The sequence below is a fragment of the Euprymna scolopes genome, chromosome 8, assembly GCF_053919585.1.
Source record: "Euprymna scolopes isolate OS-2025 chromosome 8, ASM5391958v1, whole genome shotgun sequence".
In the NCBI taxonomy this organism is placed as follows: domain Eukaryota; kingdom Metazoa; phylum Mollusca; class Cephalopoda; order Sepiida; family Sepiolidae; genus Euprymna; species Euprymna scolopes.
Window position 1 is genome coordinate 113437977 of NC_136489.1, and position 25179 is coordinate 113463155.

The 25179-nt window shown below is 31.8% G+C and overlaps 1 protein-coding gene and 1 long non-coding RNA gene across 17 annotated transcripts in view; one reads left to right on the forward strand and one right to left on the reverse strand.

Annotated features, from left to right (window-relative positions):
- The window catches only part of LOC145283711 (vitamin D3 receptor-like), a 1095565-nt gene that overhangs the window by 1053238 nt on the left and 17148 nt on the right, over positions 1-25179 (forward strand). For 13 of the 16 annotated variants that reach the window (XM_080132744.1, XM_080132736.1, XM_080132749.1 and 10 more), the window contains 3 exons: positions 11750-11874; positions 18796-18950; positions 21495-21560. In XM_080132744.1, coding sequence (XP_079988870.1) covers positions 18843-18950; positions 21495-21560 — 174 coding nt within the window. In that variant the 5' untranslated portion in view covers positions 11750-11874; positions 18796-18842. Of the gene's footprint in view, positions 1-11749; positions 11957-18795; positions 18951-21494; positions 21561-25179 lie in introns of all 16 variants that reach the window. The other 3 variants (XM_080132747.1, XM_080132751.1, XM_080132748.1) reach the window with 1 other exon arrangement.
- LOC145283715 (uncharacterized) overlaps positions 1-25179 on the reverse strand; it is a 214982-nt gene that overhangs the window by 88070 nt on the left and 101733 nt on the right. The gene's annotated exons all lie outside the window — the stretch shown is intronic.

Here is a 25179-nt window from a genome sequence, read left to right on the forward strand (position 1 = left end):
AAAAAAAATTTTTTTTGCATTAATGATTTTTTTTTTTTTTTCTGTTGGTTTAACTTTTTCTATTCTTCATGTTCTTCATCCAAATTTGAACAGTCCGTATCTTAAAAGTCCCCAGTCCTAGCTCGATCTTTTAGAGATCAGAAATATATTAAAGCAAACCTCATATTGAGCTGTCATATTTTAAGTAATATTCCAGAGAAGTGTCTGCTAGTTTGAATATCGGTCTAGCTTGCTGACGAAAGGCTAATATGTTATGAGGTTGGGGGGGGGGCACCTCAATTTCAGTTTATTTCATCTTTATTTAAGGTGGGAGACAAGGGGCGATCACAAGGGGAATAATCTCTGATCTCCCTTCATCTAAATTCGGCTCTTGGGTTCTAACAAAAATCTTGAAAAAAAAAAAAAATTAAAAAAGCGTGTGGGTGGGGTGGAGGATGTACTTTTAAATCTCCATAAAAAATATAATTCTTTGAATTCTTTTTTTTGTTTGTTTTTTTAATTTATTTATTATTTTTTGTGTTATAGTTGAAAGAGTCAGTCTGTTATCAGTGACCCTGATATATATTTCTGTCAGCATGTGTAGGTTGGCCTTTTACAGTTCAACCCGGTTGCTTCTCATTTTTCGGTGCATTTCGTGAGGGTTGATATTATGCACCAGTCCACTGTAGTATTCCCCCCCCCTTTTAACCCGAGAAGAGAAGAAATTAATTCATACCTTTCTTTCATTGTCATGAACTAGATCCTCCACTTCTTCCTTTGTGGTCGCAGTATTTCTGATATATATATATATATATATATATATATATATATATATATATATATATATATAACACTATATACCTATAAAACTGAGGGTTTTTTTTTTCTTTGTTTTTTTGTTTTGTTTTTTTTTAATCGCTTTGACATTGATATTAAAAGACCACTTCTATTTAAAAATTATAAACACGAACTTGATATACTCGTTCATGGATATGCGAGCAACTTCATGAAGGTTAACTAATTTGCATATTCATTTGGAAAACGAGCGTTCATTAATTATTTATTTTTTACTACTCTGGGTGCCTGACGTTGCCCGGGTGTTTATGTTACATAGTGTTCTTCATCGGAGTTCTCACTGGGGTTATCATAGAGGGGCGCCAAATTGAATATGTTATATATTCGTTATCATTGATGAGCACCATTTACGTTTGGTGTATAACATCAAAAGGATTCCGTGTGCGTATGATTGTCTCTAATATAAATGGTTGTGTGTTTGATTATCATAAAGGGAATCGTGTGTGTGACATGCATTTTCAGAACCTACCTCTGCTCCTTCGATGTTGGACCATCTGGAAATTTCTCATCCTGGAGGGAGACTTGATACCTGTTTGACGAAGATTGATGATGAATGGATTTTATAGTTTTTATTTCACTTTCCCCAGAGGTCCTGCAGGAGGTGGAAGTGAAATCGGCTTGTGTGGGTTCTTCTTCACACACGTCAGCGTTCGTCTCCCCCCCCCTCCCCAGTGAAGGGGGGGGAGACAACAGAAAAAACCGTCCGTCTTCTTCAAAACCCAAATCAAATCTCACCGATCTGCTGATCACGTCATTCATACGTAATCTGGTCAGCTGACCTTCGGTTCTGGTAAACGTGTCTACCTCCACGTTTACTCACCTCTCTCTCTGTAACATTTAGAGGTGTGTGTTGAGCAAAAAAAAAAAAAAAAAAAAAGTGGTTGTAGGCACACAGACTTGAACCCATACCGCGAAGAAGGAAAAAAACGTGGAAAGTAAAAAAATAAAAAAGCGACGTCTTTGCTGTTGCGTCCATTGCCAAACCGGAAGTGACGAAGGTTTAAATTGAGGCTATTCAATCGAAAAGAGGGAATGACTTTCGAAAATATCGGTGAAAAAAGCGACCCCCTCCCTGTAAAAAAGTACCCTGTTGAGGGTCAAGGAATTAATGTTTTTAGCCAATTTTGTGATATTTGTCGTCTGAAGGGTCAAACTTCAAAACGATACCGATCTCGTGAAAATCCGTCATCTCTGTCGAAAATTTTAGGCAGACATACATACATACATACATACATACATACATACATACATACATTTAAACAGACAGGTGAGATTAATATTATAGATGGTTTCTTATTAGATGGTTGGTTTCATTTAACCATTACACTTAATTCTTTTATGCATAGTTTCTACATTGTCCTTAATTGCATAAAATTTAGGAGGAAAACGTTCTAGCACACGTTTTCATAAATATTTTCAGGTGGCTAGCTAGTTGAATATATAATTTCTTTGAAATTGGCTAATGATCGTTTTTTTTTTTTTTTTTAACAATGATTAAAAAGTCAGAATACACTGTGATGTCATGACAGATCTCTCTTTTTTTTTTTTCTCTATCTCTCTCTCAAAATGTTGGGAATATGATATATCTCCTTCGCTTTTCCCCCTGCCTCTTTTCTGCTCTCCTTTCCCCATTCTTTCTTTATCTCTCTTTTCTGTCTCTACTCCCTTTCTCTATCTATCTTTTACTTTTGTTTCTCATATTAGTTTTATTTAAGGTAATTTAATATGAGTTTTTAAAAATAAGGTTCAAGGACGTCTGACATCGATAAGGACATCAGATTGAAGGTGCTGATTCCAATTTTGTCGTAAGTTTGGTTCATAGATCAACTGCTTGACTGTGATACCACGATATAATTGGGCGCTGAAAGATGGTATAAAATACTGAAAATTGAAAGCATTCAGCCACCAAACAACCGAAAACAAATTGTCTTTTTACTGTGCTTAGTGTTTATGCTTTAAGTGTAAGACCTCACCCCCGCGCCGCATATGTCTAAAATAGTTCCATTGTATGAAATAAACAAACATGATTATAAATTGTAAAATGAAAAATGTCATTAAACCAAGAACTATATTCGTGAACATTTATCTAATCTTTTAAAAAATATATTTTTAATTAAAAAAAAAACCAAAGTAAAACAAAAAGATGTTTTCTCTTCAAAGTAAATAATACGTAATTATCAACTAAGCATATACGGCATAATCTCGTTGACACACCGGTTCTCATTAAATCACAAAAATTAAGCAACGTCGAGCCTGGTCAGTATCAGATGAGCAACGTTTTGGGAATAGCAGACACTATGAAGGAGAGCCTTACCCCATCCGTGCAAAATTGCAAAAACCGAACGTAGTTATCTCACTTAACCGGGATATACATGGGATTGCTTGTGAATTTAATATTCCCACGACACTTCTTCCTTTGGAGGAAGCCAGTTCAACTAGGGTGAATGCTGTGTAAGGTACGCTAAAATGGGACATTAAAATGGTGAACCCTTTGTTTCTAATGTTATTTTTACATACATTTTAATTTTGAATTATGAGTTTTTAATAATGATTTCAGAACTAACTGTAGTTAGTTTGGCTCTTATATCAACTGTTTAACTGTCATACCATGTCACACATATAAACGGCTTTGTTTTACATACATATATCGTGTATATTTAGGAAGCATGACAACAAATGAGAACTACGAAAATATAGTCTAAAGTACTCACAAAAAATTGCAACAAAAAGACACCTACGGATCCTATATGCAACAAGGAGGGGGTCGCTATTTTCGACGATATTTTCGAAAGTCATTCCCTCTTTTCAATTGATTAGCCTTAATTTAAACCTTCGTCACAGTTTGGCGATGGACACGACGACAAAGACGTCACTTTTTTTTTTTCTTCTTTTTCTCTTTTGTAGTATGGGTTCGAGCCTGCCAGCCTACTACCACTTTTTTTTTTTTTTTTTTTTTTTCTCAACACACACCTCCAAAAACTCGGGCAATGCCAAGCAACCAGGCTAGTCTTTCAATATAAGACGAAGTAAAAATTATATAGACAAAGGCATGGTGGAAAGTGAAACGCCTCAAAGAAACAGCACATATATTGGGCAAAACTGGCTTCGAAGTGGTCATCATGTGGTTCTACACAGAGCTCCCTATATTGTCCAGATTTAATCTTAGGTTAAAGAGTCGCATTACTCATCCATTCCGTCATTCCTATACTATTTCTCTCAATGCAATGCAGGTCTTCAATCCTCACTGACCAAGTTTTGCTTCCGGACATCATCACACTGGGTTAAACATGCCTGGTGGACTTTTCCCAGTATAGAATTGAATGCAATATGGAAACCAAATAATTATAAATCGTTATGTCGCCAACCGAGAATAGTTTGCATTATTTGGATTATTCGGACTATTCTCCTCATTTCGGATGTTATTCTCGCAATGTTTCACTTGTTATAACCTCTGACCTTCTTCAGGTGCATCTTATCAGACTTGAGAATCTTTGGTGAACTCGGGAATCTGTATAGAATTTCAAATGGAACCTTTTATTTAATTCATGCGGGTAGCTTGGTCTCGTTCCCTCAGCCATGAACGGGTATAAGTCTCAAGTAATTCATAATTGTATTCTTAGTATCGTTTGCATTGAGGATTTATTTGAAACGTTGTGAAAATAACACCCGAGATGAAAATAGTAATCCAAATAATTGAAATAATCCAGATTATGAATCTTTATCTAAAAAATTTCAGACGTCATTTTTTTTTTTTTTTTTTTTTTTTTTACAATTGCTTTTTTTTGGGGGGGGGATTATACTAAATTGCTAAAAGAAAACACTTTCCATTTCTGCTGACGTTTAAGCCTAAGAGTTTTTATTTTCTTTCTTTTTTATTATTTTTTTTTTCTTAAATTCTTACATGACAATCTTGGTGCAAAGCAATTAACATCACTTCAATGTGCATGAGGGGCAGGATGCATCTGCACTGCATTGCGGGTGCATGTGTTAGGTAAAACATAACAGAGTACCCACTTAGCGAGGGTCATCCTCTTTTTTTTTTTTTTTTTTTAGCATCTATTTTTGTGTATGCTTGAACATATATGAGAAAGTGTGTACATGCACATTGCATACATAAGCATAAGTAAATGAACGCATAGTGACCGGATATATATATATATATAACGGTCAGATTAGGATATATGTTTATATGAGCATAGTGTGAGTTTAATATAAAAGAGCTCTCATATGGTAAGGGTCATCACCTAGCCATTTACTTTTTTTTTTTTACTCCATGCGTGTGTATGTGTATATTTTTGGATGTGTAAGTGGGTATATAATGTGCACATGAGTGTGCTTGTGCATATGTATGTGCAAGTTGGGAGTCAGATATATATATATATATATATATATATATATATATATATATATATATATATAAAAAGTCAAAAGGGGAAATGCATTTTTTATTTAAGTGTTTTGAACTGCTTTTCAATTCAATTCGCTTGCCCTTCTTATGAAGGTACTATTTTCTCTCTCTCTCTCTCTCTCTCTCTCTCTCTCTCTCTCTCTCTCTCTCTTATCAACACATCAAAAAGAGGAGGATTTTTTCTCTACGTTTCACTTTCATCTTTTTAATACAAGTTTTGTGTTTTTGAGTTCTATCAAATAATGTAGAGAATATTGAAGTAGCGTAAAAAAAAAATTTCTTCAAATTTTTTAGACAATATCTTTTCGAAGAAGACTCTGAAATAAGACCAGGTAAAAAAAAATGAATTGTTTTATTTATCTATTCATTTATTCATGTAAATTATTTTTTATTTTTATTTTTATATTTAAAACATTAATTTTTAATTATTATTTTGATTCCATTTATGTAAAAACAAAAAAAAAAATCGCCATCTATATATAATAATGCGATAGCTTGTTATTTTGTGTGTCACACTAACATTTTTTCTTCTGAGTGATTGTCATTTCATTTTTGTGACCTTCCATTTCTTGTAATGAATAATTTTACCAAAAATTCTTCATAAATTTTAATTTTAGTTTCGATTATAGCTGATGGCACTGAAGTCATCTATTTTTTTTTTTTATAAATGATTTTATCAAGAATTCTTTCGAAGTTTTTGTTTCGGTTTCGATTATAGCTGATGAAACTCAAGTTTTATATATATATATATATATATATATATATATATATATATATATATATATATATATATATATTCATAAATTTTCGTTTTGGTTTCAATCTAAGCTGATGTACCCAAGTCGTATAGATTTTTTTTTTTTTTTTTTTTTTTTTTAATCGCTTTATAATATATAAAAATCGACAGAAAATTGACTATAATAATATATACGAAATCTGCATAAACTAAAATACATTTAAGCATATTTTATAACCGGGCTATACCGGGCGTCCCTACTAGCTTAATAAATACTTTTGCAGTTTTAACAAAAGAGCTACAATAATGTCAGAGCGTCTCCATTTACGCTGATCATCCACAGAATGCCAACATCAATATATTACATATGAATGGGTCAGCTGTTGAATTTCCACAGGTCCTGCTACTCTTTAATATTTCTATTTTTGATTTGTTCCAATTCTTTATATGTTTTTATTTTAAGTTTTGTGACAGTCTTAGAGCTGACCTGCTAGCAAACCGGTTGTGAATGAGGAACCCTGTATACTCAGGTTCAAATCCTGAATCGTTTATTGTCATTTTAAATCGTTTTTATTTTTTTATCATTTTTGATTATCTAAATAAAATGAACTACAACCATATACTACGTTTCTGTATGTCCAGCGCAAACGCAGACCCCATGATTATCTATCCTACTCTTAGCTAGAAGCATTGAAGTCATCGTAATACCGCATTTTCTCTAGGGCCATCTTACTTAAAACATACCCGATTGTTGAAATTTGATTTTTATAGACTAACTAAAATAATACTCGTCCCAGGAGAGTTAAAATTCCCAAGCAGAGCAGTTTTGTATTGCTTTTACGTCTCATGAAGATTAAAATCAATATATGATCATACTAAACCTTTTATTTAGAATCTTTGTATCAATTTGGATCGAAATCTATTACATTTTGATTCTAGAAAATGTCTAAACTTTGAGATTTTCAGAAATCGAAATTTAGGGAATCTTGCTTAATTGGTGTTGAATTACTGCAGATCAAAATTTAAATGCAATGCATATGATATATATATATATATATATAGTAATATGTATGTGATATATTATACATATATATATAGTAATATGTATGTGATATGTATATACATATATATATATAGTGATATGTATATATATATATATATACATTTATGTATATATTATATATGTATGTATATATATAGTATAGTAATATGTATGTGATATATACATATATATATATATATATATATATATATATATATATATATATATATATATATATATATATAGCAATGTGTGTGTATATATGTATGGGATATATCATATATACATATAGATGTATAGGGTTTGTATTACTGTACACATAGATTCGAAAAAGTTGTCAAAAAACAAATATATAACAAATAAATGTTACCAAAGGCAAGATAAGTTACTTTTCTACCAAACTGGATATATTTTTAGTGTTTTTATTCAATGTAACATGTTTATTCAGCTCGAAAAACATACAGTGTTTACCGATGTATTGGAAAATTCAAGATGGCGCCCGACTCTCTCTTTAACACGGTAAGTTTGGGAAAAGGTGTTATAAATAATGAACCAGACAAAATACTATTAAAAAACCACCGAATATATGTCAACTTATGTCACGGTAACATATATTGAGCGAATTTCTAACAGTATTTTTGTCTAGTTTATTATTTATATCACCTTTTCCCGAACTTATCGTGTTAAAGAGAGAGTCGGGCGCCATCTTGAATTTTCCAATACATCGGTAAACACTGTATCCTTTTCGAGCTGAATAAACATGTTACATTGAATAAAAACACGAAAAATATATCCAGTTTGGTAGAAAAGTAACTTATCTTGCCTTTGATAACATTTATTTGTTATATATTTGTTTTTTGACAACTTTTTCGAATCTATGTGTACAGTAATACAAACCCAAATGTATATATATAGTAATATGCATGGGATATATGTACGTAATATATATATATAATATATCTATAATATAAAGCTGAATGTGTGTGTATGGGTGGGTGGGTGTATATCTGGTCACAAATAGGCTCCTATATGGTTGACTATTTTAAAAAACTGATTACATATAATAATAGAAGATGTATCGAGACACAGGAATGGGTATGTTTGACCTGGCAGAACAGTGGTTCATTAAAATTGTGGGGTCTGCGTTCGCGCCTGGTCCACAAAGTATGGAAATAAAAAATTTAAAAATTAAAAAAAAACGTTTACAAGTGTTTTTGATATAGATGTACATAATAATACTTTGATAAATATGTTTTAACTTAAATAGGGATGGTATGATAAAATTGTGGGGTCTGTGTTCGCGCCTGGCCTCCATAAAATGGAAATAGGCACAAACTTTAATAAAGACTTTTTATATCTATCTGCGTAAGTATACTTTGATAATTATGTTTCAGTTTGAAGAAATATGGTATAATAAAATTATGGGGTGTTCCGTTCGCGCGTGACCTCCATAGAATGGAAATATGTCACAAAGTTTAACAAGGTTTTTTAATATAGATCCACAGAATATTGTGATAAGTGTTTCAGTGTGAACAGTTATGGTATAATAAACTATGGGGTTTATCTATTTTATTTTTACTTTCATCATATTTTGCTTTGGTTTTGATACCCCAAATTCGAAGCTATCTCATTACAACCCTTCCTTTTCATAACCTATCATACTTTCATAAATCAGTCCATTTTCTGTAGGCTGTTTTTGAACCCAGTTATCGACGGGTACTTTTGCTAGTAATATATATATATATACACATGTATGTGATATGTACATATCGCTGGTTGTTCTCATGTTATACCCCTAAACTGCCTTTAAGATACTCTAAAGAAACTGAAATTTGATAATCATTTATTAACTGATGTCTAATACCTATTGTTAAAATTTCAGAAGAATTAAAGGTATTTAAATTTTCACAAAGAGGTGTTTGCTCTAGGTGCATAAAACCAAATCAAACACATTCCAACCGTTACACCTAATCGCTGTGTTCCAAAATTCATAATGATCGGTTTAATAAAACCTAGGAATGAATTATGTACATACGAATATATAAACACATGCACATACCTAAGATATTTATGTACAAATTCATTTAAATAAAATGGTGGGAAAAACTTCCTTATCTCTCTCTCTCTCTCTCTCTATATATATATATATATATATATATATATATATATATATATATATAAGGATAAAGATTTAGGACTGTAAAAATAAACAATAAATTCATGTAAAATATATTTTTACAGTTTTAAACTTGTATTCTTCTATTACAAGCTCTATATACTATCTTGGTTGTATTGAGCTTTTTTGTTAGGTTGAGATGTAACTATGTAAATATTAATATTTATTCCAAGTTTAAAAAAATCTTTTGGCTTCTAAACTTAATCTTTACTGATTGTGTATATATATATATATATATATATATATATATATATATATCCACACACACACACACACACTCGCTGGCTTTGCCAGCTCGCTATCACTTAAATTTAGCTACTTGAAACCAACATTTCATAAATTTCTTGTAAATGCAAGACAAAAATGTTCCCATTTATGGGGTAAATATTAACATTTTCATAATTTGTATACAAATTGATTTCTTTTAAATAAAACCAAAGAAAAGAAATAATAAATTAATTTGGTTGAACAGTGATGTGTTTGGGGTGAAGGGGTTTCTTAAAAAAAAATAATAAAAAAAAAAAGAAACTTTGGCGTTGCTAGAAGAAGAAAGGGAATGAGAACGATGGCAATTTTTTTTTTTTTATTGTCATAGCAGTGATATCATATTGTCATAGCAGTCATATCATATTGTCATAGCAGTCATATCATATTGTCATAGCAGTCATATCATATTGTCATAGCAGTCATATCATATTGTCATAGCAGTCATATCCCCTTCTTCTCTCTGATCTCTTATGCCTAATCAGTGTAACTAGCCAAGACATTAATTTCATTTAAATTATCTTTGATAACTGATGAGTATATTTTTTAAAAGGTTTTTTTTTCTAAAAAGCTCATCAAATTATTCCAATTATTGTTAATGTTGCTGAAGCTATTGCAGATATATAAGAAAAATAAGAAAATTACTAATGAATAATATCAAGCATAAATTTATTATAGACTATTTAATAAGTAGTTATACAAATTAGACATGTGAATGTCTATCGATCTTAGTAATATATATATGTGGGATTTAAAATTATTGTGTTGTATAGTTGATTTAAGTAAAAGTAAATCGTTTTTATGATAATATAGGAGTGATAAAATAAAAACTGTCACATTTATTAATTTATAATATATTTCTTAACTTAATAATAGCCATTCATAAAAAAAAAAAACAGAAAAAAATAGAGAGGGTCCATTATGCCATCGTAATAGCTTCATAAATATTTGTGTATGTTTGTTTGAAAGCAGCAGCAACTGTAATGTGTATGTTTAAGTGTGTTTGAATTTTGTATGAACTGACGAAAACTTTGCTTCACTTTTTACTTCCATTTTTCTGTCATTTTTAAATATGCCATATTAGTATTTGCTTTAAAACCAGAAATGGCTATTCCAGTTTAAATGCTTCCAAATTCCTTTCAAATTTTGGAGCATTATAAAGTTAATCATTATTTAAAAAAAAAAAAAAAAAAAAATTAAAATGGTTAACATGTTTACAACGAAACCGGCATGGATTATGTTACATTTTATTTCATAACGAATTAAAAAAAAAAAAAGAAAAATTTTTTTTAAATGATTTTTTAAAAAAGTTTTGCTTTTATTTTATGCCTTTTTATTTTTGATGACTAGCAAGATCACCAGATCCAGAGTTATAGTAGTATATAGATTGTCTCCCTTTGAATAGAACTTTTCAAATAATTTTATCTCTCTACCCAGAATAGAAGCAATTAGCCAGTTTTTATTCCCCCCGTTTATTTTCGAACTATTAGCTTCATTTGAACATTCTGTAATATTGTGAATAATCTTTCTCTTGATTACTTTTTACTACTCATATTTCTGTGTTTAATAAAGTCTAATGTTTTAAATTATAGATAATGTGACTAATTTTCCTCCATATTTCTGACTTGATTTTTTTTTTTTTCTTCTTTTATTCATATTCACCTCAAACAAGGCAAATCGTCACTGACATGTAAGGGGCTACTGGATATTAGAGATCATGCATACAGGGACACTTTAAGTAGGGAGTTGAGTAGCAAGATGTATGTTCATATTACGCTTAAATTTTTGCATGTTAGTACAGCCGGGGAAGTAGGATACAAGGAGGGAATTCCAAAGTCTAACAGTTCAAGGAAAGAAATTTTCAGAATAGAAAGCTCTCTACAGTGAAGCCGTGGGATTTTCTTGCTTGTTGGGTTAGTCAGGTGTATTTATATTGAAAAGGCTCCAGTGTTAAAAATTTGTTAAATTGTTTTCGGATATATCCTTTTAGTATTCTGATGATGGGGGCATGTTGTTTGGAGTAAAAAACTTGGATACCTTTGTTTATGCTTACATCATCTAGAAGTGTTAAAAAAAAATTGTTCCAAAACTGATATTCAGTTATAAAATGATATAATTTTGAATTTCATTTATTTTTGTGGTATAATAATAGATAGATTGATATCTACTCATATACATTCCCTGTTCACATAAAAAAATAAATAATATCGTTGACCATTTGCATGTCTTCATTTTTTTTTTTTTTTTTTTCTAATGCATGTCTGCATTTTTCTTTCTTTCTTTCTCCAGATTTGCCAAGTTTTGCCTCAATTGAAGAATTCATTCTTGATTCGGGCATTCATCTCACAGAATGCTGATTAGGAAACCAGAATGTCATTGTGAATCATCACAGTTTGCTGTTAGAAGTCAAAAATGTGAGTAAAATCGGCTAAAGCCAAGAGTGTTTGCTCTTTTTGACTTCCGCTTTCTACTTCGCAGACGGGATGACAGTAACAAGTAAGATATGGTCTCTTTTGATTAATTCTTATATTTCTGAGATAATGATATCCCCCCCCCATTCCACATGTTAAGAACGGCTTTCTCATCCATTTGACCATGTTTGATTATCCATCTAAACGTACAGCAGAAACCGGAAATAAAAAAGAGCAAACAATCTTGACTATAACTATAAAATCTTCATCCTATTTTGAAAGTCTGAAAGGACTGCATGATTCTTTTGTCTTTTAGAGTTAAAACATTTTTTTTTATTATTTCGAACTGGTTTTATCTGGGAATAAATGACGATCTCTGTGAACTCCTGATTCATCCCCTTAACTCCTTGAATTATTTTGTAATTTCTGTAATTTTTGATTTATGAATGAAATAGAACATTGTCTTAGCTGTTTAGATATGTTTAACACAAACTCCATATCATAGTAAAAAAAAAAAAAAAAATGAGTGAATACAAAATTTATTCCACTATTGAATTAGTCATAATACTTGAAAAAACTTGTTTACTTTTGCTATAGATTATTTGGTCCTGGTATGGCTTTTGAAGTGAACAAAACCAACTTTTTGTCTGACATCTTCCAGCCGTTTACATAAAAAGCCGAAACATGTCAAAATAGAACGTGTGAGAAACAGACGACAAATTTACCTGTAAATTTAATAAATCTTAACATTCCTGGTTGGCAGGCGATAATTGAAAAATGATTACACCAAAAATGAATTTTATAACTGAAGCCCAACCCTAATCTCATTAGTTTTTGTTCATTTTAGAAACTGTACCAGTACAAAAAAAAAAAAAAAAAGTGTAAAAGTCAGTGTTGCATTATGTTTAATAAATTAAAAACAAACAATTTAATGGGGGGAAAAAAGTTAACTTTCCCCATAAAATATATTTAAAAAAATTCATTGATTTTCGACATCAGAAAATAAATTGTTGTAAAAGCATTATTTTATTTATTTGTTTTTTCCTGTTTCATTTTCTTTATGACGCTGGTTTATTTGGATTGAACTTTTTCTGGCTATTTATATACTTTGGCATCAGCAAAAGTTGGTTTTGCCTATACCAGCACTGAAAACTTTTTAGTCTGAAAGGACTTCATGGCTATTCTTTGTCTTTTAGAATTGAAACATTTTGATTTCGAACTAGCAGCCACCTCATGCAGTTGACGTATGGTATTCTGATTTTAAATGTGATTTGTGATTTTATACACACAAAATGACGCTCAATGCTCAGGTTATCCAAATTCAGGAGTTGTACTGGGAAATATAGAAAAATGTCCATGTACTCGTTTTCGTCAATTGTAAATTAAAATTGCATAAGATAAGGGTTCTTGAAGAGATGAGAAGGCACCATTTTGCATGAACATTTGTCAATGAGAAAGTTGTGTTCAAAGTGGATGCCACAACTGCTCACAATTGATCAAAAAAAAAAAAAAAAAAAAATTGTTTCAATGCAAGAAAAGAGTTTTTGCATCAATATATTTGACAATGGATGAAACATGGCACCACGACTTCACTCTGGAATTAAATCTGCAGATGAGTCAACAGCAGCTGGTGAAAGCTGTGCAAAGTGGTCAGGGACGTAAACATTAACTTTGGGGTGCACAAGTATTTGTTCATTGATTAACTTGAGAAAGAAAGAATCATCAATAATGAATATTATCTAGATATCAATACGATAGCGTGTGTGTTATTTTGTGTGTCACGCTTACATCTTGCCTGTTTAATTGTTATATACATCCATTTCTTGTAATAAATAATTTATATCAAGAATTCATAAGTTTTGGTTTAGGTTTCGATTATAGCTGAAGGAACTCAAGTTATATATATTCTTCATAAGTTTTGGTTTTGATTCAAGCTGATGCACCCAAATCATATGGATATATTTTTTTAATGTTTGAGATCACAATTTTATAATATATAAGAATCGATACAAAATTGAGTCTATATATAGAGTATTTATGCGGAATCTGCATACATTAAAATATATTTAAGCGTATTTTATGACTGGGCTACGTCGAGCTTAGTTTAATACTTTTGCAGTTTTAACAAAAGAGCTACAATAATATCAGGGCGTCTCCATTTACGTTGAACATCCACAGAATGCTAACATCAATATATTACATATGAAAGAGTATGCTGTGGAATGTCCACAAGTCCCGCTAGTTATTGCATTTGAAGGGAGAAATTGTAATAAAAAAAAAAAAAAAAAAAAAAAGCCAAAAAGGAAAAATTACTCTTTCATGAAGATCATGTCACAAGTGAATCGCAACAATGGCAAAACTCCAAGAATTACATTTTTAATTGCTTCGGCATCGAACCTATTCTTCAGATTTGTTACCCCAGCTACCACTGGCGGTTTGCAGATCTCAAAAGAATGATCAGGAAAAAAAAAAAAAAAATTTGGTTCCAATGAAGAAGTAATATCAGAAACTGGGATATATTTTGGGAGCAAAAACAAATTGTTTTATAAAATAAAGGCATTGAATTGTTAGAGGGGGTATTGGAATTAGGATATCACCTTCGAAAGAGATTGTGTGTATGAATAAAGTTTAAACTTTTCCTAAATGCTGTTTTCTTAATTAGGCCTGGAACTTATTAAATGATGTATTATGCTTCACACACAGCTCAGCTATTCCTGTATTGAAAAAGCCACTTGGTTCTACTTAATACTAGTTAACTGGTATTATTTGATTTGGATGTGAACCAAATGCATTTTTGGTGCTACCTTGGCTAGTTTGTCTGGTATGAGTTAATGACTATTCCATACAACGGAATTATTCCACTTTGGTTTTGGTCTTTCAAAAATACCAAACTTCATTGATTTATACAAACTTTTATAAGAATAGATTTCCGTAAAATCCATCCATTTCAGCCTGTCTGACAAGAACAGGCATTAAACAATCAGTAGCTATAGTTTTTTTTCTTTTTTTTTCTTTCTTTTTTTACTTTCTGGAAATGTTCTCTAATATTTGACCTTTAATTCGTTACCTGCCACGCAGCAAACAAAATGACTTGTTTTGGCAAGATATCAGCTCAGTGCCGCAGACAAGATGGCTGTTTTTGTTTCGGGTGTCGATTTTTATACTGCAGACAGATAACGAGTCTTTAATTTCAAAATGGCTGCCTTTTTCATATGCAAGGAAAGAATGGTGTGACCACAACTAATAAATATAGGCACAACTTTGTAATTTATATATATTCTAGCTAATATACCCGGCATTGGTTGGATAGACTAAACGTTTAGAATCAAGCAGTGTAAAATTTAAAATCTTGTGGCATTTGGTTGATCAGGGTATGTGAACAGTTTCAATTTGAGTATGCAGAGTTGAAGGTTTTGGAAGTGATGGGAGTCAGACTTAGAAGAATGCTAGATATCGAAGTTGGATCTTTTTTCATCTCCAAAGGATCGACAGACTTTCTTAATACTGAAAAACATTCAAATAAGGAGTTGGAGATTTTAGAATTCTAGGAGTTGGAACTTTTCCCTTCTGTCAGCAATCCTGGTTTCAACAGATATGCTCCAACAAATATCTACCTCATAAGCATCTTCTCAGATAACCGTTAAGAAGAGGAACTAAGTCAGAATTAGAATGGATCAGTTCTAAGTGAAATTTAAATGTTTAAAAAAAAAAATCGAAGAAACAATTCAAAAACTTTATTGGACGTGAAGTCTTGTTCATATCTTTCTCCTCCTCCTCCTCCTCTCTCTATTTTCAAATATTAATGACCATTTTTAAACCTACAGATATGTGTCTCGACATTGTTCTCTTCCATGTAAGAGATAATAATGGAGGATTTGAACGCAGTCTCAAAGTCACCCTTGACTTTGTACGATGGTATTCAACCTCCAGGCTATCAGAAGATATCGAGAAGTGAGGGAAATTAAAGTATCTATAAATGCCAAATCAACAGACACAAACAGTAAACAGTTGGAAAGTATTCAATGATTGCCGTCAGAATATCACACACAAACACACATATAAAGTGTGATCCGAATATAAGAAAACTGATATAAGAGAGATTTTCTCTGGTCCCAAATTAGAATCTGTGTTAATATAAAGTGTAACCCGGATATAAGAAACCATCATAGCGCTTTAACTCGGATATAAGAGCGTTGTAAAACCCTGTGGGAGGTCTCTTATATCCGGGTTACACTGTGTGAGTGTGTATATATATATATAATATAGTTTTGGAAGTTTTTAATCTTTAAAACTGTACAAAAAAAATTATTTTTTATCATTCATTAGAAAACTATCTAGTCATTAAGTTATTTAATCACCTGCAATCACTGCGTCAACTTGCTTTCTCGAATTCACTATAGTATCAATAATAATTTATTTTTTATTCATTGAGAGAGAGAGAGCAAATGGAGTCAAAGATAACTTTGTAGCTGGGTTGGAGTCCTTCCATCTGCAGTAATTATCACTTCCTGCACTGATGATTGCGAAAGCATAAAACAAGATGCTCACTTTTGTTGTTAACGATTCATCCCCATGTTACTGAAATGCGACACGATTACCGTTAAGCTACAGAACCTCGCCAGAATTACCAGATGTTTTATCAGTCGTCCACGTGTACACATTAATTTTGTTTGGTATTGTTTTTGGCGATGTGAAATAGGTTCAGTTATCTATGGTGAAGCATTTACCTAAATGCTATGAGGAAGTCGTCACCTTACATGGTGTGTCGTACTCTCTATATTATTTTATTTATAAAATAATTATCTGCTGACCTACGTTTCGATATCTATGACTTTTCAGCATGATTTGAAACTGCGATCACAGTCACTTACAATCCAGTGCTTTTACCTTTAGGCTACAGTATGTGTGTGTGTTATTTCATGTATTCTTGTTGGCGTCCTTCCGTCTAGATCGGTGGTTCCCAACCTATTTTGGGCCATGCCCCACCTAGGCATTTCTAAAATCCTGATGCCTCCCCTTTGTGATATTTAATTTTTGTTATTAAAAATCCCTCTGTTATTCAGTGAAGTAAGATTAAAAGGCCATTAACTTGTATCTAAACAAGGTTCCAAAGAACATGGCATCAATGAAAGAGAAAAATTTTAAAACGAAAGGACATGCCTTAATACAAAGATTCACTATGAAACAATTCACTGTTAATATAATAATAATAATAATAATAATAATAATAATAATGAAAAAAATAACTCATTCTCAAATTGCCCTATAGTCTTTGGTATAGTAAGCCGGTGGGGCATGCATCTCACGTTGGGAATGACTGGTCTAGATAGACGATGGAGAATCGCACCTAAAGGTTGTCATGAGTGGTGGCAACTGTTGCTGTGACTGAGCGGACCGATGTGGAAGTGGCAGATTCTGATTAACTTCATGCAGGGATACCCTCTGTCATGCTCTGCCGATGCTGATGTTGTCCTCTTGCGCCTGCCTCTCCCCTCCTCCTACTATTCATGTCTTCTCTCCTCACTCAGCCAGATACACTTCTTGACTTTGACCCTCCAGGAATCACAGTCTGCAGCATAGGATTCAATGTCAACAGGGTTTATGTTGCCGGATTTTAAGTCCATTTTGCACACATCCTTAAATCTGAAGAGTGGTCTACAGGTTGGTCTGCTGCCAGCTGAGAGCTTGCCATAAAGGATGTCTTTGGGGATTCGGCCATCCTGCATGCGAACGACGTGCCCTAGCCAGTACAGAAGTCTCTGGGAGAGGGGAGGGGAGCAAATATGCTTGGAAGATTTGCTTTGGCAAGAACGTCTTTGTTCGAAACGCGGTCCTGCCATGTATGCTCATATATTATAAGGTGATATAATATATTGTACTTCAACAGTGCTCAAAACATGAGTTAGGGCTTAGTAGTAAAATATAAAAATATATTTATGTCAATTAAACTACAAAGAAGTTTCCATGTTTCATCCGCACCAGAAAGTGTCATGTTATTCTCTGAGAGAATCGTCTGGCTAAGTGTATTTAGCCTGATGATTCCCTGTGAGGATGAACTGTGAATGTCTATGTGTAGCTTAAAGTATAAAAATATATTTATGACAATTAACATCTATCTATTTTCTCTCTCTCTCTCGCTCATATATATATATATAAATAATTATACAAACATTTAATATTACCTACATAAATACAATTATATTTCAGAACTCAATGTACCTCATCAGGTCAAAAGATTGTAATTAAAATAATTTGCCATAAAATAAATCGCAGTAGAAGCTGCAGACTCTCACGTGTCACGATCAATAACAGCCACTACTGTGTGTGTGTTTATATCATTATGTTTATAAAACTCTACCTTTGTATTGAGTAAATTTAAAAAAGTATTGGTTTTTAATTTTATCCATCGATTTGAACTTGTTAATATATATTATCACATTGGGGATGTGTTGAAAAAAACCGATAAAGTGCTCGATCGCAAATGTGAGAGATAAAATATAAATTTATTTATTTAAAAATGATATGTTACATATTGTGAGCTGCTAATGATTTGATTGGATTTTTAATGGTCTTTAAAAAGGCCAATCCACCTCAATGAAACCATGGTATGTATGTGAAATATGTAACAGTTTTTAAATAGTGTGTGTGTGTGTGAATTATCACTCATTAAGGTCAAATGCCACAGGAAGGATAAAGGTTAATGAGGTGGGCAGATTGTCAGTTGTATGAAGAATAGTATGAGAGGATTAAAGATAATGAATGGAATAAACAGAATTTTACTATTTGATATGTTAGTATCAACTGCTTACTCGAAACGATTATGTAAATTAAAATAAACACTTAATGATTTTGCTGATTTTTTTGAAGATGTACTGATTTTTTTTTTTTTTAATTTTTCTTTTCTTTTCATTTTTTTTTTTTTAGCCTTGAGCAGATATGTCAAGTGTGGGAAGGATTTCTTCCTTTAAATAATGACTTCCAATGTTTGGGAGTCGGGCGGCTCCACTAAGGTGGAGTCTGCCTGTGAGGAGCGTGATTCCCCCAACAATATAAATACGTCCAGTAACATGTCATCTTTGGTAAAGTATTCTTTCTTTTTGTTGTTGTCTTAAAATGTCTAACTTTTCACAGATTGAAGTAGTAAGTCAGTTCAATAGAGCATGGCCCGTTGCGGGTTCTTCTGGCTTTCCTTTGTTAGACTAAAGTATGATCATTTTCAGGAGTTTCAACTTCCCAGACTTTGCCTTCTCTTTGAGAGAAAGGTTAGGTTTTTTTTTTGTTAATTGTCTGAGGCACCCCTGCTGGGGAATGCTGACAAGGCTGCTCAGGCATTTTTGTTGGTCAAAGTGTGCTTGACATAGTGCACTGGCTTTTCAAACCCTACCTGACCTTGTGCCTGACCTCCTGAAGAAGAGGTTAATAAACTTAGGCAACTATAGGATCACTTGGCATCAGAATTGGTAAATAATGTACCAATTCCAACTTGAAATGAATTCACACGATAATAACATTAGTTTGTTAACGATAAACTACAGCATATCATAACTGTAAATGATACTGTACAACATATCTGACAATAACAATTGTTATCAGTTTAACCTATTAGTGCCCCCTCCTTTTTTTTTTTCATTTATCAAAAACCTTTTGTAAATTTTTATCGTGATGGGACGATTCTAATATTTTTCCCAATTCCGATACAGTTACTAATTCCGATTCTTATAAATCCTTAAACATTTAACTAGAAAGTTATTTTTCCCCGATTACCATAAAAACAAACACGTGTTAAATGTGCACATATTTTTTCAAGCGTAAAAACTTGGGGGGGGGGATTTATAGATTTTAGCTTTACTTTGTAGTTTAAAATCAATAAATATTTATTATTTTATTATTACTAACAGTAGTGAAAGATAATTAAAAGAATCGTTTTGGCATCGGAAAATATGCATCAATTTTTTCAAAAAGTTCCAATTTTTTTGATTCCGATTAATAGTCCCAACACTATTAAATATATCATTTGATACTAAATATGTAAAAAAAAAAAAATATTCATTACAATATTCTTAAGAAAAAGGGGGGGGGTCTTTATTTTCAGATCAAACTTTCAGAACGCAGTATATTTGAGCAAAATTACTTCCAAAGATTTATTTGACTTCATATGATAGAATATTCATGTATACTATATATAAATGTGGGTTGGTTATAAGGACTTCTCACAAAAAAAAAGATGTTTTGATTAAATAATAGATGAAACTGATTGTATCCTGTCTAGATTTTTACAGTATACTGAAAACGGAAACATCAGTGTTGCCAACAGACGTCAGGCAGTAAATATAATATGTGACACTCCAATCTTGTTTTTCCATTGAACTAAAAATCACTTGTAGAAAAATACATCTCAGCTTAGTCAAAGTTACCTATCTCTTCGGTCCTAGATATGACCTTAAACTATATCCGATGGTGAGGCCCCAGCTTGCAGGCTTTGGAGAGTGTGAAGCCACCCTTTAATTGCCATTGCTCCCAGGTCCAATCTGGCCCGGAGTGATAGTACCTGTTGGGGCCCCAACTATAGGTTAAATAGAAACCGACTTGGAAAAAAAAAAACCCAAATATATTCTATTAAAAAATTGTTCTTCAAAATTACTGAATTCGGCATTAAATAATCTGAAAAGGGTTGATATGCCGTAAAACAAAAACAACCAACCTATCTCTTCATTTATAGGATATTTTCAATAATCATTAAATTTACCAATTAGCTTATTATTTGTATTCTTTGGACTAATGTCCTCATCTTCAGTGTCATTTTCACAACGTTTCGGTCGATGTCACCTCCGATACAATTGCGGATTATTTAATTATTGTAATTCTTTGAGATGAGTAATTTGTATATTTTATTTATTTGTGGACTATTATCCTCATCTTTTATAGTTGTTGATTCAACGACCTGTTGTTTAACCACCTGGCGAAGGCCAGAGATATAGTTGGCCGAAACGTCATGAAAACAACAACTATAAAGATGAAGATAACAGTCCTCAAATAAATAAAATTGCGAATTACTTAGGACCTCTATCCAGTCATGACTTATGGAACAAGTGCACAATAGCTTCACCATCCAATAATACTTTCTCCACATCCGAGTTCTCATCCATCTTCATTGTCTTACACTTCTTGCATGTAAACTGATTGCCATTTCTGGTGCTTGTATATTTTAGCGAAAAAAATATTGACTTTCAAGTAAAACAAATGGTATCTTATGTAATTGTCATGTCACAGATAGTAACGTATCCAAAAATTATGGAAAACAAAGGTAGCAAAATAATTATTCATGAAAAAAAAAAAAAAAAGAAAAAGAAAAGACTTTCAATATTTTTTTTGTTATTATAATATAGAAGCACCTCATTTCCCAACCTACTAGTAATTCTACTGCACTTTTTCGTGTACACAATGCTTACAGGACCCTTCCTCTATAAAAAAAAAAAAGAAAAAAGATACCGACTCATTTTCTATAAATTGAGCATATTTGAATATTCTGTTTTTAATTTTGGCAAAATGCAGAATTTATATATATATATATATATATATATATATATATATTTTATACTAATTTTATTTTTTATTTTTTCAAGAACGATGACTCCATTGGTATGCAGTGGTCTGATGATTGCTGTGAACCTGACAGCAGCACTTCTTTGGTAAGTCAAAGCCAATACATATTTCATCCCTTTCTTCATGTTTCCCTTTCCATACGCATATCTAATATAGGTTTGAGGTGTGGTTATATGGTTATAGTCAGCTAAGGTCTAGTGTGGCTGCTACCGGAAGCAGTAACAAGGCAAATCAGTTCCTAAACCTTTTTTGTTCTTCAGTATTTCTATTGTGAAGCGATTTATTGAAATAAAATAGAAGAAAAGGGGCATTATTGAAAAGTATACAATAAAATTCGATTTAAAATAAGATTGGAAAGAAAACTAGATGGCACATACACCCGTATGCTAAGAACAATATTAAATATTTCTTGGCAAAATCATGCCACGAAGCAGCAACTTTATGGCAATCTACCTGCCATATCTAATACCATCAGAGAAAGACGCCTACGATTTGCCTGTCATTGTCTGAGGAGCAAGCATGAATTGGTGAGTGATGTATTGCTATGGACTCCACGACATATACGCGCAAGCAGAGGACGACCTAGATCCACGTACATCCAACAAATAGCACATGACGCCAACTGTAAACTTGAAGATCTGAGGCAACTGATGAAAGACAGGAAACTCTGGAGAGGAAGAGTCATATTGGTCCGGGCAAGGAGCCCGTCGTGATGATGATGATGATACAATAAAAACAAAATTATACTGAGAAAAATAGAATTAGTCCTTATTTGCACTTTTAATAACAAAAAAAAGTTTTTATTTTATTTGAAATTTTATAAGAAATATCTTATGAAATTATAAAAATATATATTTTTTTTTATTTTAAAAGTTTTTTTATTTGAATTTATAATAAATATATTTATGAAAGTACAAAAATAAAATTGACATCAAAATAAATGAAATTATCGAAATCAAAATTTCAAACATAAAAAAAAATGTATGCAATACATAATATTCCCAAAATAGTTTTAAAAGATTTTAAAAAGTGTTTTCAGTAATTCTAAAAATAAAAAAAATAAAAAAGAGTGCAAAAATTGTCTTCAATAATTCTTAAAAAAAACAAAAAAACTAATTGCAATAATTTTTCTTAATCAAATAAGACAAAAAATTTTTTTCAATGATTATTAAATAAAAAAAAAGAATGATTGGAAAAACGTAATAAAAAATGAGTAGATGCACAGGAGAGATATAAATGTGAGAAAAAAAGTGAAGGAATTGATTTGCCTTGTCACCGCTCCCGGTAGCAGCCACACTGGAAGGTAGGAAGTACATTAGCTGACTATAACCGATTATATATATATATATATATATATATATATATATATATATGTGTGTGTGTGTGTGGATACAGGATTCACTCCTAAACTAATTAACTGGTCATTATGAATGTTGGAACACAACTGCTAAACAGAAAAGGTTCAAGTGTGAGCTATATTTAGTTTAATTTTGTGCAATGGGGAAAAAGATGGGTGGGGGTGGGTGGTGTGTTCTTCATGCACATTCAGATATCCCTGGTTTTTTCATGTAATTTTAACAACAGCCATTAGACATCAATAAATAAATACTCCCTAAATTTCAGGTATGAGGTTTCTATTGAATTTTAATTTTTTAAGACGTCTTAAGCTTGAGCTTTAAATTTTAGCCATTTCTTAGAATCCAAATCATGTAATGGATTTTGATTAAAATTGGAATAAGGATTCTAGACATTTGGCTTAGTAGCATTATATCTTGATTTTTATCTTCATAAGAGGGACATCAAATTGGTGTAAAACTTCTGTTTGAGGAATTAATTTTACCTATGTTTGGACAAACTATTTTTGCATATAATTAAAAGTAAACATGCGAGTTTGCAAAATATTTTGACAAAACTCTTACATAGTTGTGAATATAAAATTGGAATCGACTATATAAAAACGAAAACATGGTGTAATATTGGATCTGCGTGCCGAGTCATAAGTTTAAAATTATATATTGTATAATTTTCTTTATACAAAGATTATTGGCTACATATGTACATACATGTTTCAGCTGTGATTTCCTTTCTGATCCAGCATCATCAGGCCATTAGTCTCAACTGGTTTCCAATGCGAATGTACAATTTTTTTAATTTTAAATTTTTTTCTTTTCTTTTAAGTGAAAGTAGGGGAGGAAAGGAAGAAAGCCAATAATATTTGTATAAATAAAGAAAATTCTGTAATAATACAACTCTACTTGTGATTAAGTAATATTTTATAAACACTGGTGTTTTATATATATATATATATATATATATATATATATATATATTAGTAAAAGTACCCGTTGTTGACTGGGTTCAAAAACAGCCTACAGAAAATAGACTCTGATTTATGAAAGTATGATAGGTTATGAAAAGGAAGGGTTGTAAAGAGATAGCTTCGAATTTGGAGGTATCAAAACCAAAGCAAAATATGATGAAAGTAAAAATAAAATAGATAAACCCCATAATTTATTATACCATACCTGTTCACACTGAAACACTTATCACAATATTCTGTGGGTCTATATTAAAAAACCTTGTTAAACTTTGTGACATATTTCCATTCTATGGAGGTCAGGCGCAAACGAACACCCCATAATTATATTATACCATATTTCTTCAAAATGAAACATAATTATCAAAGTATATTTACGCAGATAGATATAAAAAGTCTTTATTAAAGTTTGTGCCTATTTCCATTCTATGGAGGCCAGGCGCGAACGCAGACCCCACAATTTTATTATACCATCCCTATTTAAGTTAAAACATACTTATCAAAGTCTTACTATGTACGTCTATATCAAAAACACTTGTAAACGTTTATTTTAAATTTTTTATTTCCATACTTTGTGGACCAGGCGTGTACACAGACCCCACAATTTTAATGAATCATCATCATGCCAGATTATACATACCCATTCCTGTGTCTCTATACATCTTCTATCATTATATGTGATCAGTTTTCTATAATAGTCGACCATATAGGAGCGTATTCGTGACCAGACACCCACACAGACGTTCAGCTTTATATTATATATATATATGGCATAATCACGTTGACACATCAGTTCTCGCCAGATCAGCAATGTTAAGCAACATTGAACCTGGCCAGTACCAGATTGGTTGATATTTGGGAAGGCTATTTGCTGTATGTACCGTGCCAAGTCATAGAAATTTCTAGGTTGGTATCTGAGGGCGCATTAATTCACTGAGAGAGATGCACTCCACGTCTTCAATAAGACATGTATCTAGGAGAAGGAACTGATGTAAAAACCTGCAGTCTATTGTATACTCTGTCCTGTGGCAGTCATCTGCACCCACAAAGGTTAGCAGTAATACTAAAAAGGGTGGTTGGTTCTACACAAAGCCTTCACCACTATAAACAAATCATCTGTGTGGATTTCCAAGCAACTTTGTTGATGTGGTGGAAGCATTCATATGTTGAAATCGATGGGAGAGTCCATCATATATATATTAGTGTTGGAATGATTAATCGGAACCGAGAATTGAAAAAAAATCAGAACTTTTTTCGGGTATCGAAATTGGAAAAATTTGTGCCCCAAAATGAGTCTTTCTTATTGTTTTCATTTGTTTAAAACTTAATTTTCCATGGCTTGTCTTAATGATGAAATTCTGAATAGTTTTTGATTTTAAACGTTCAAA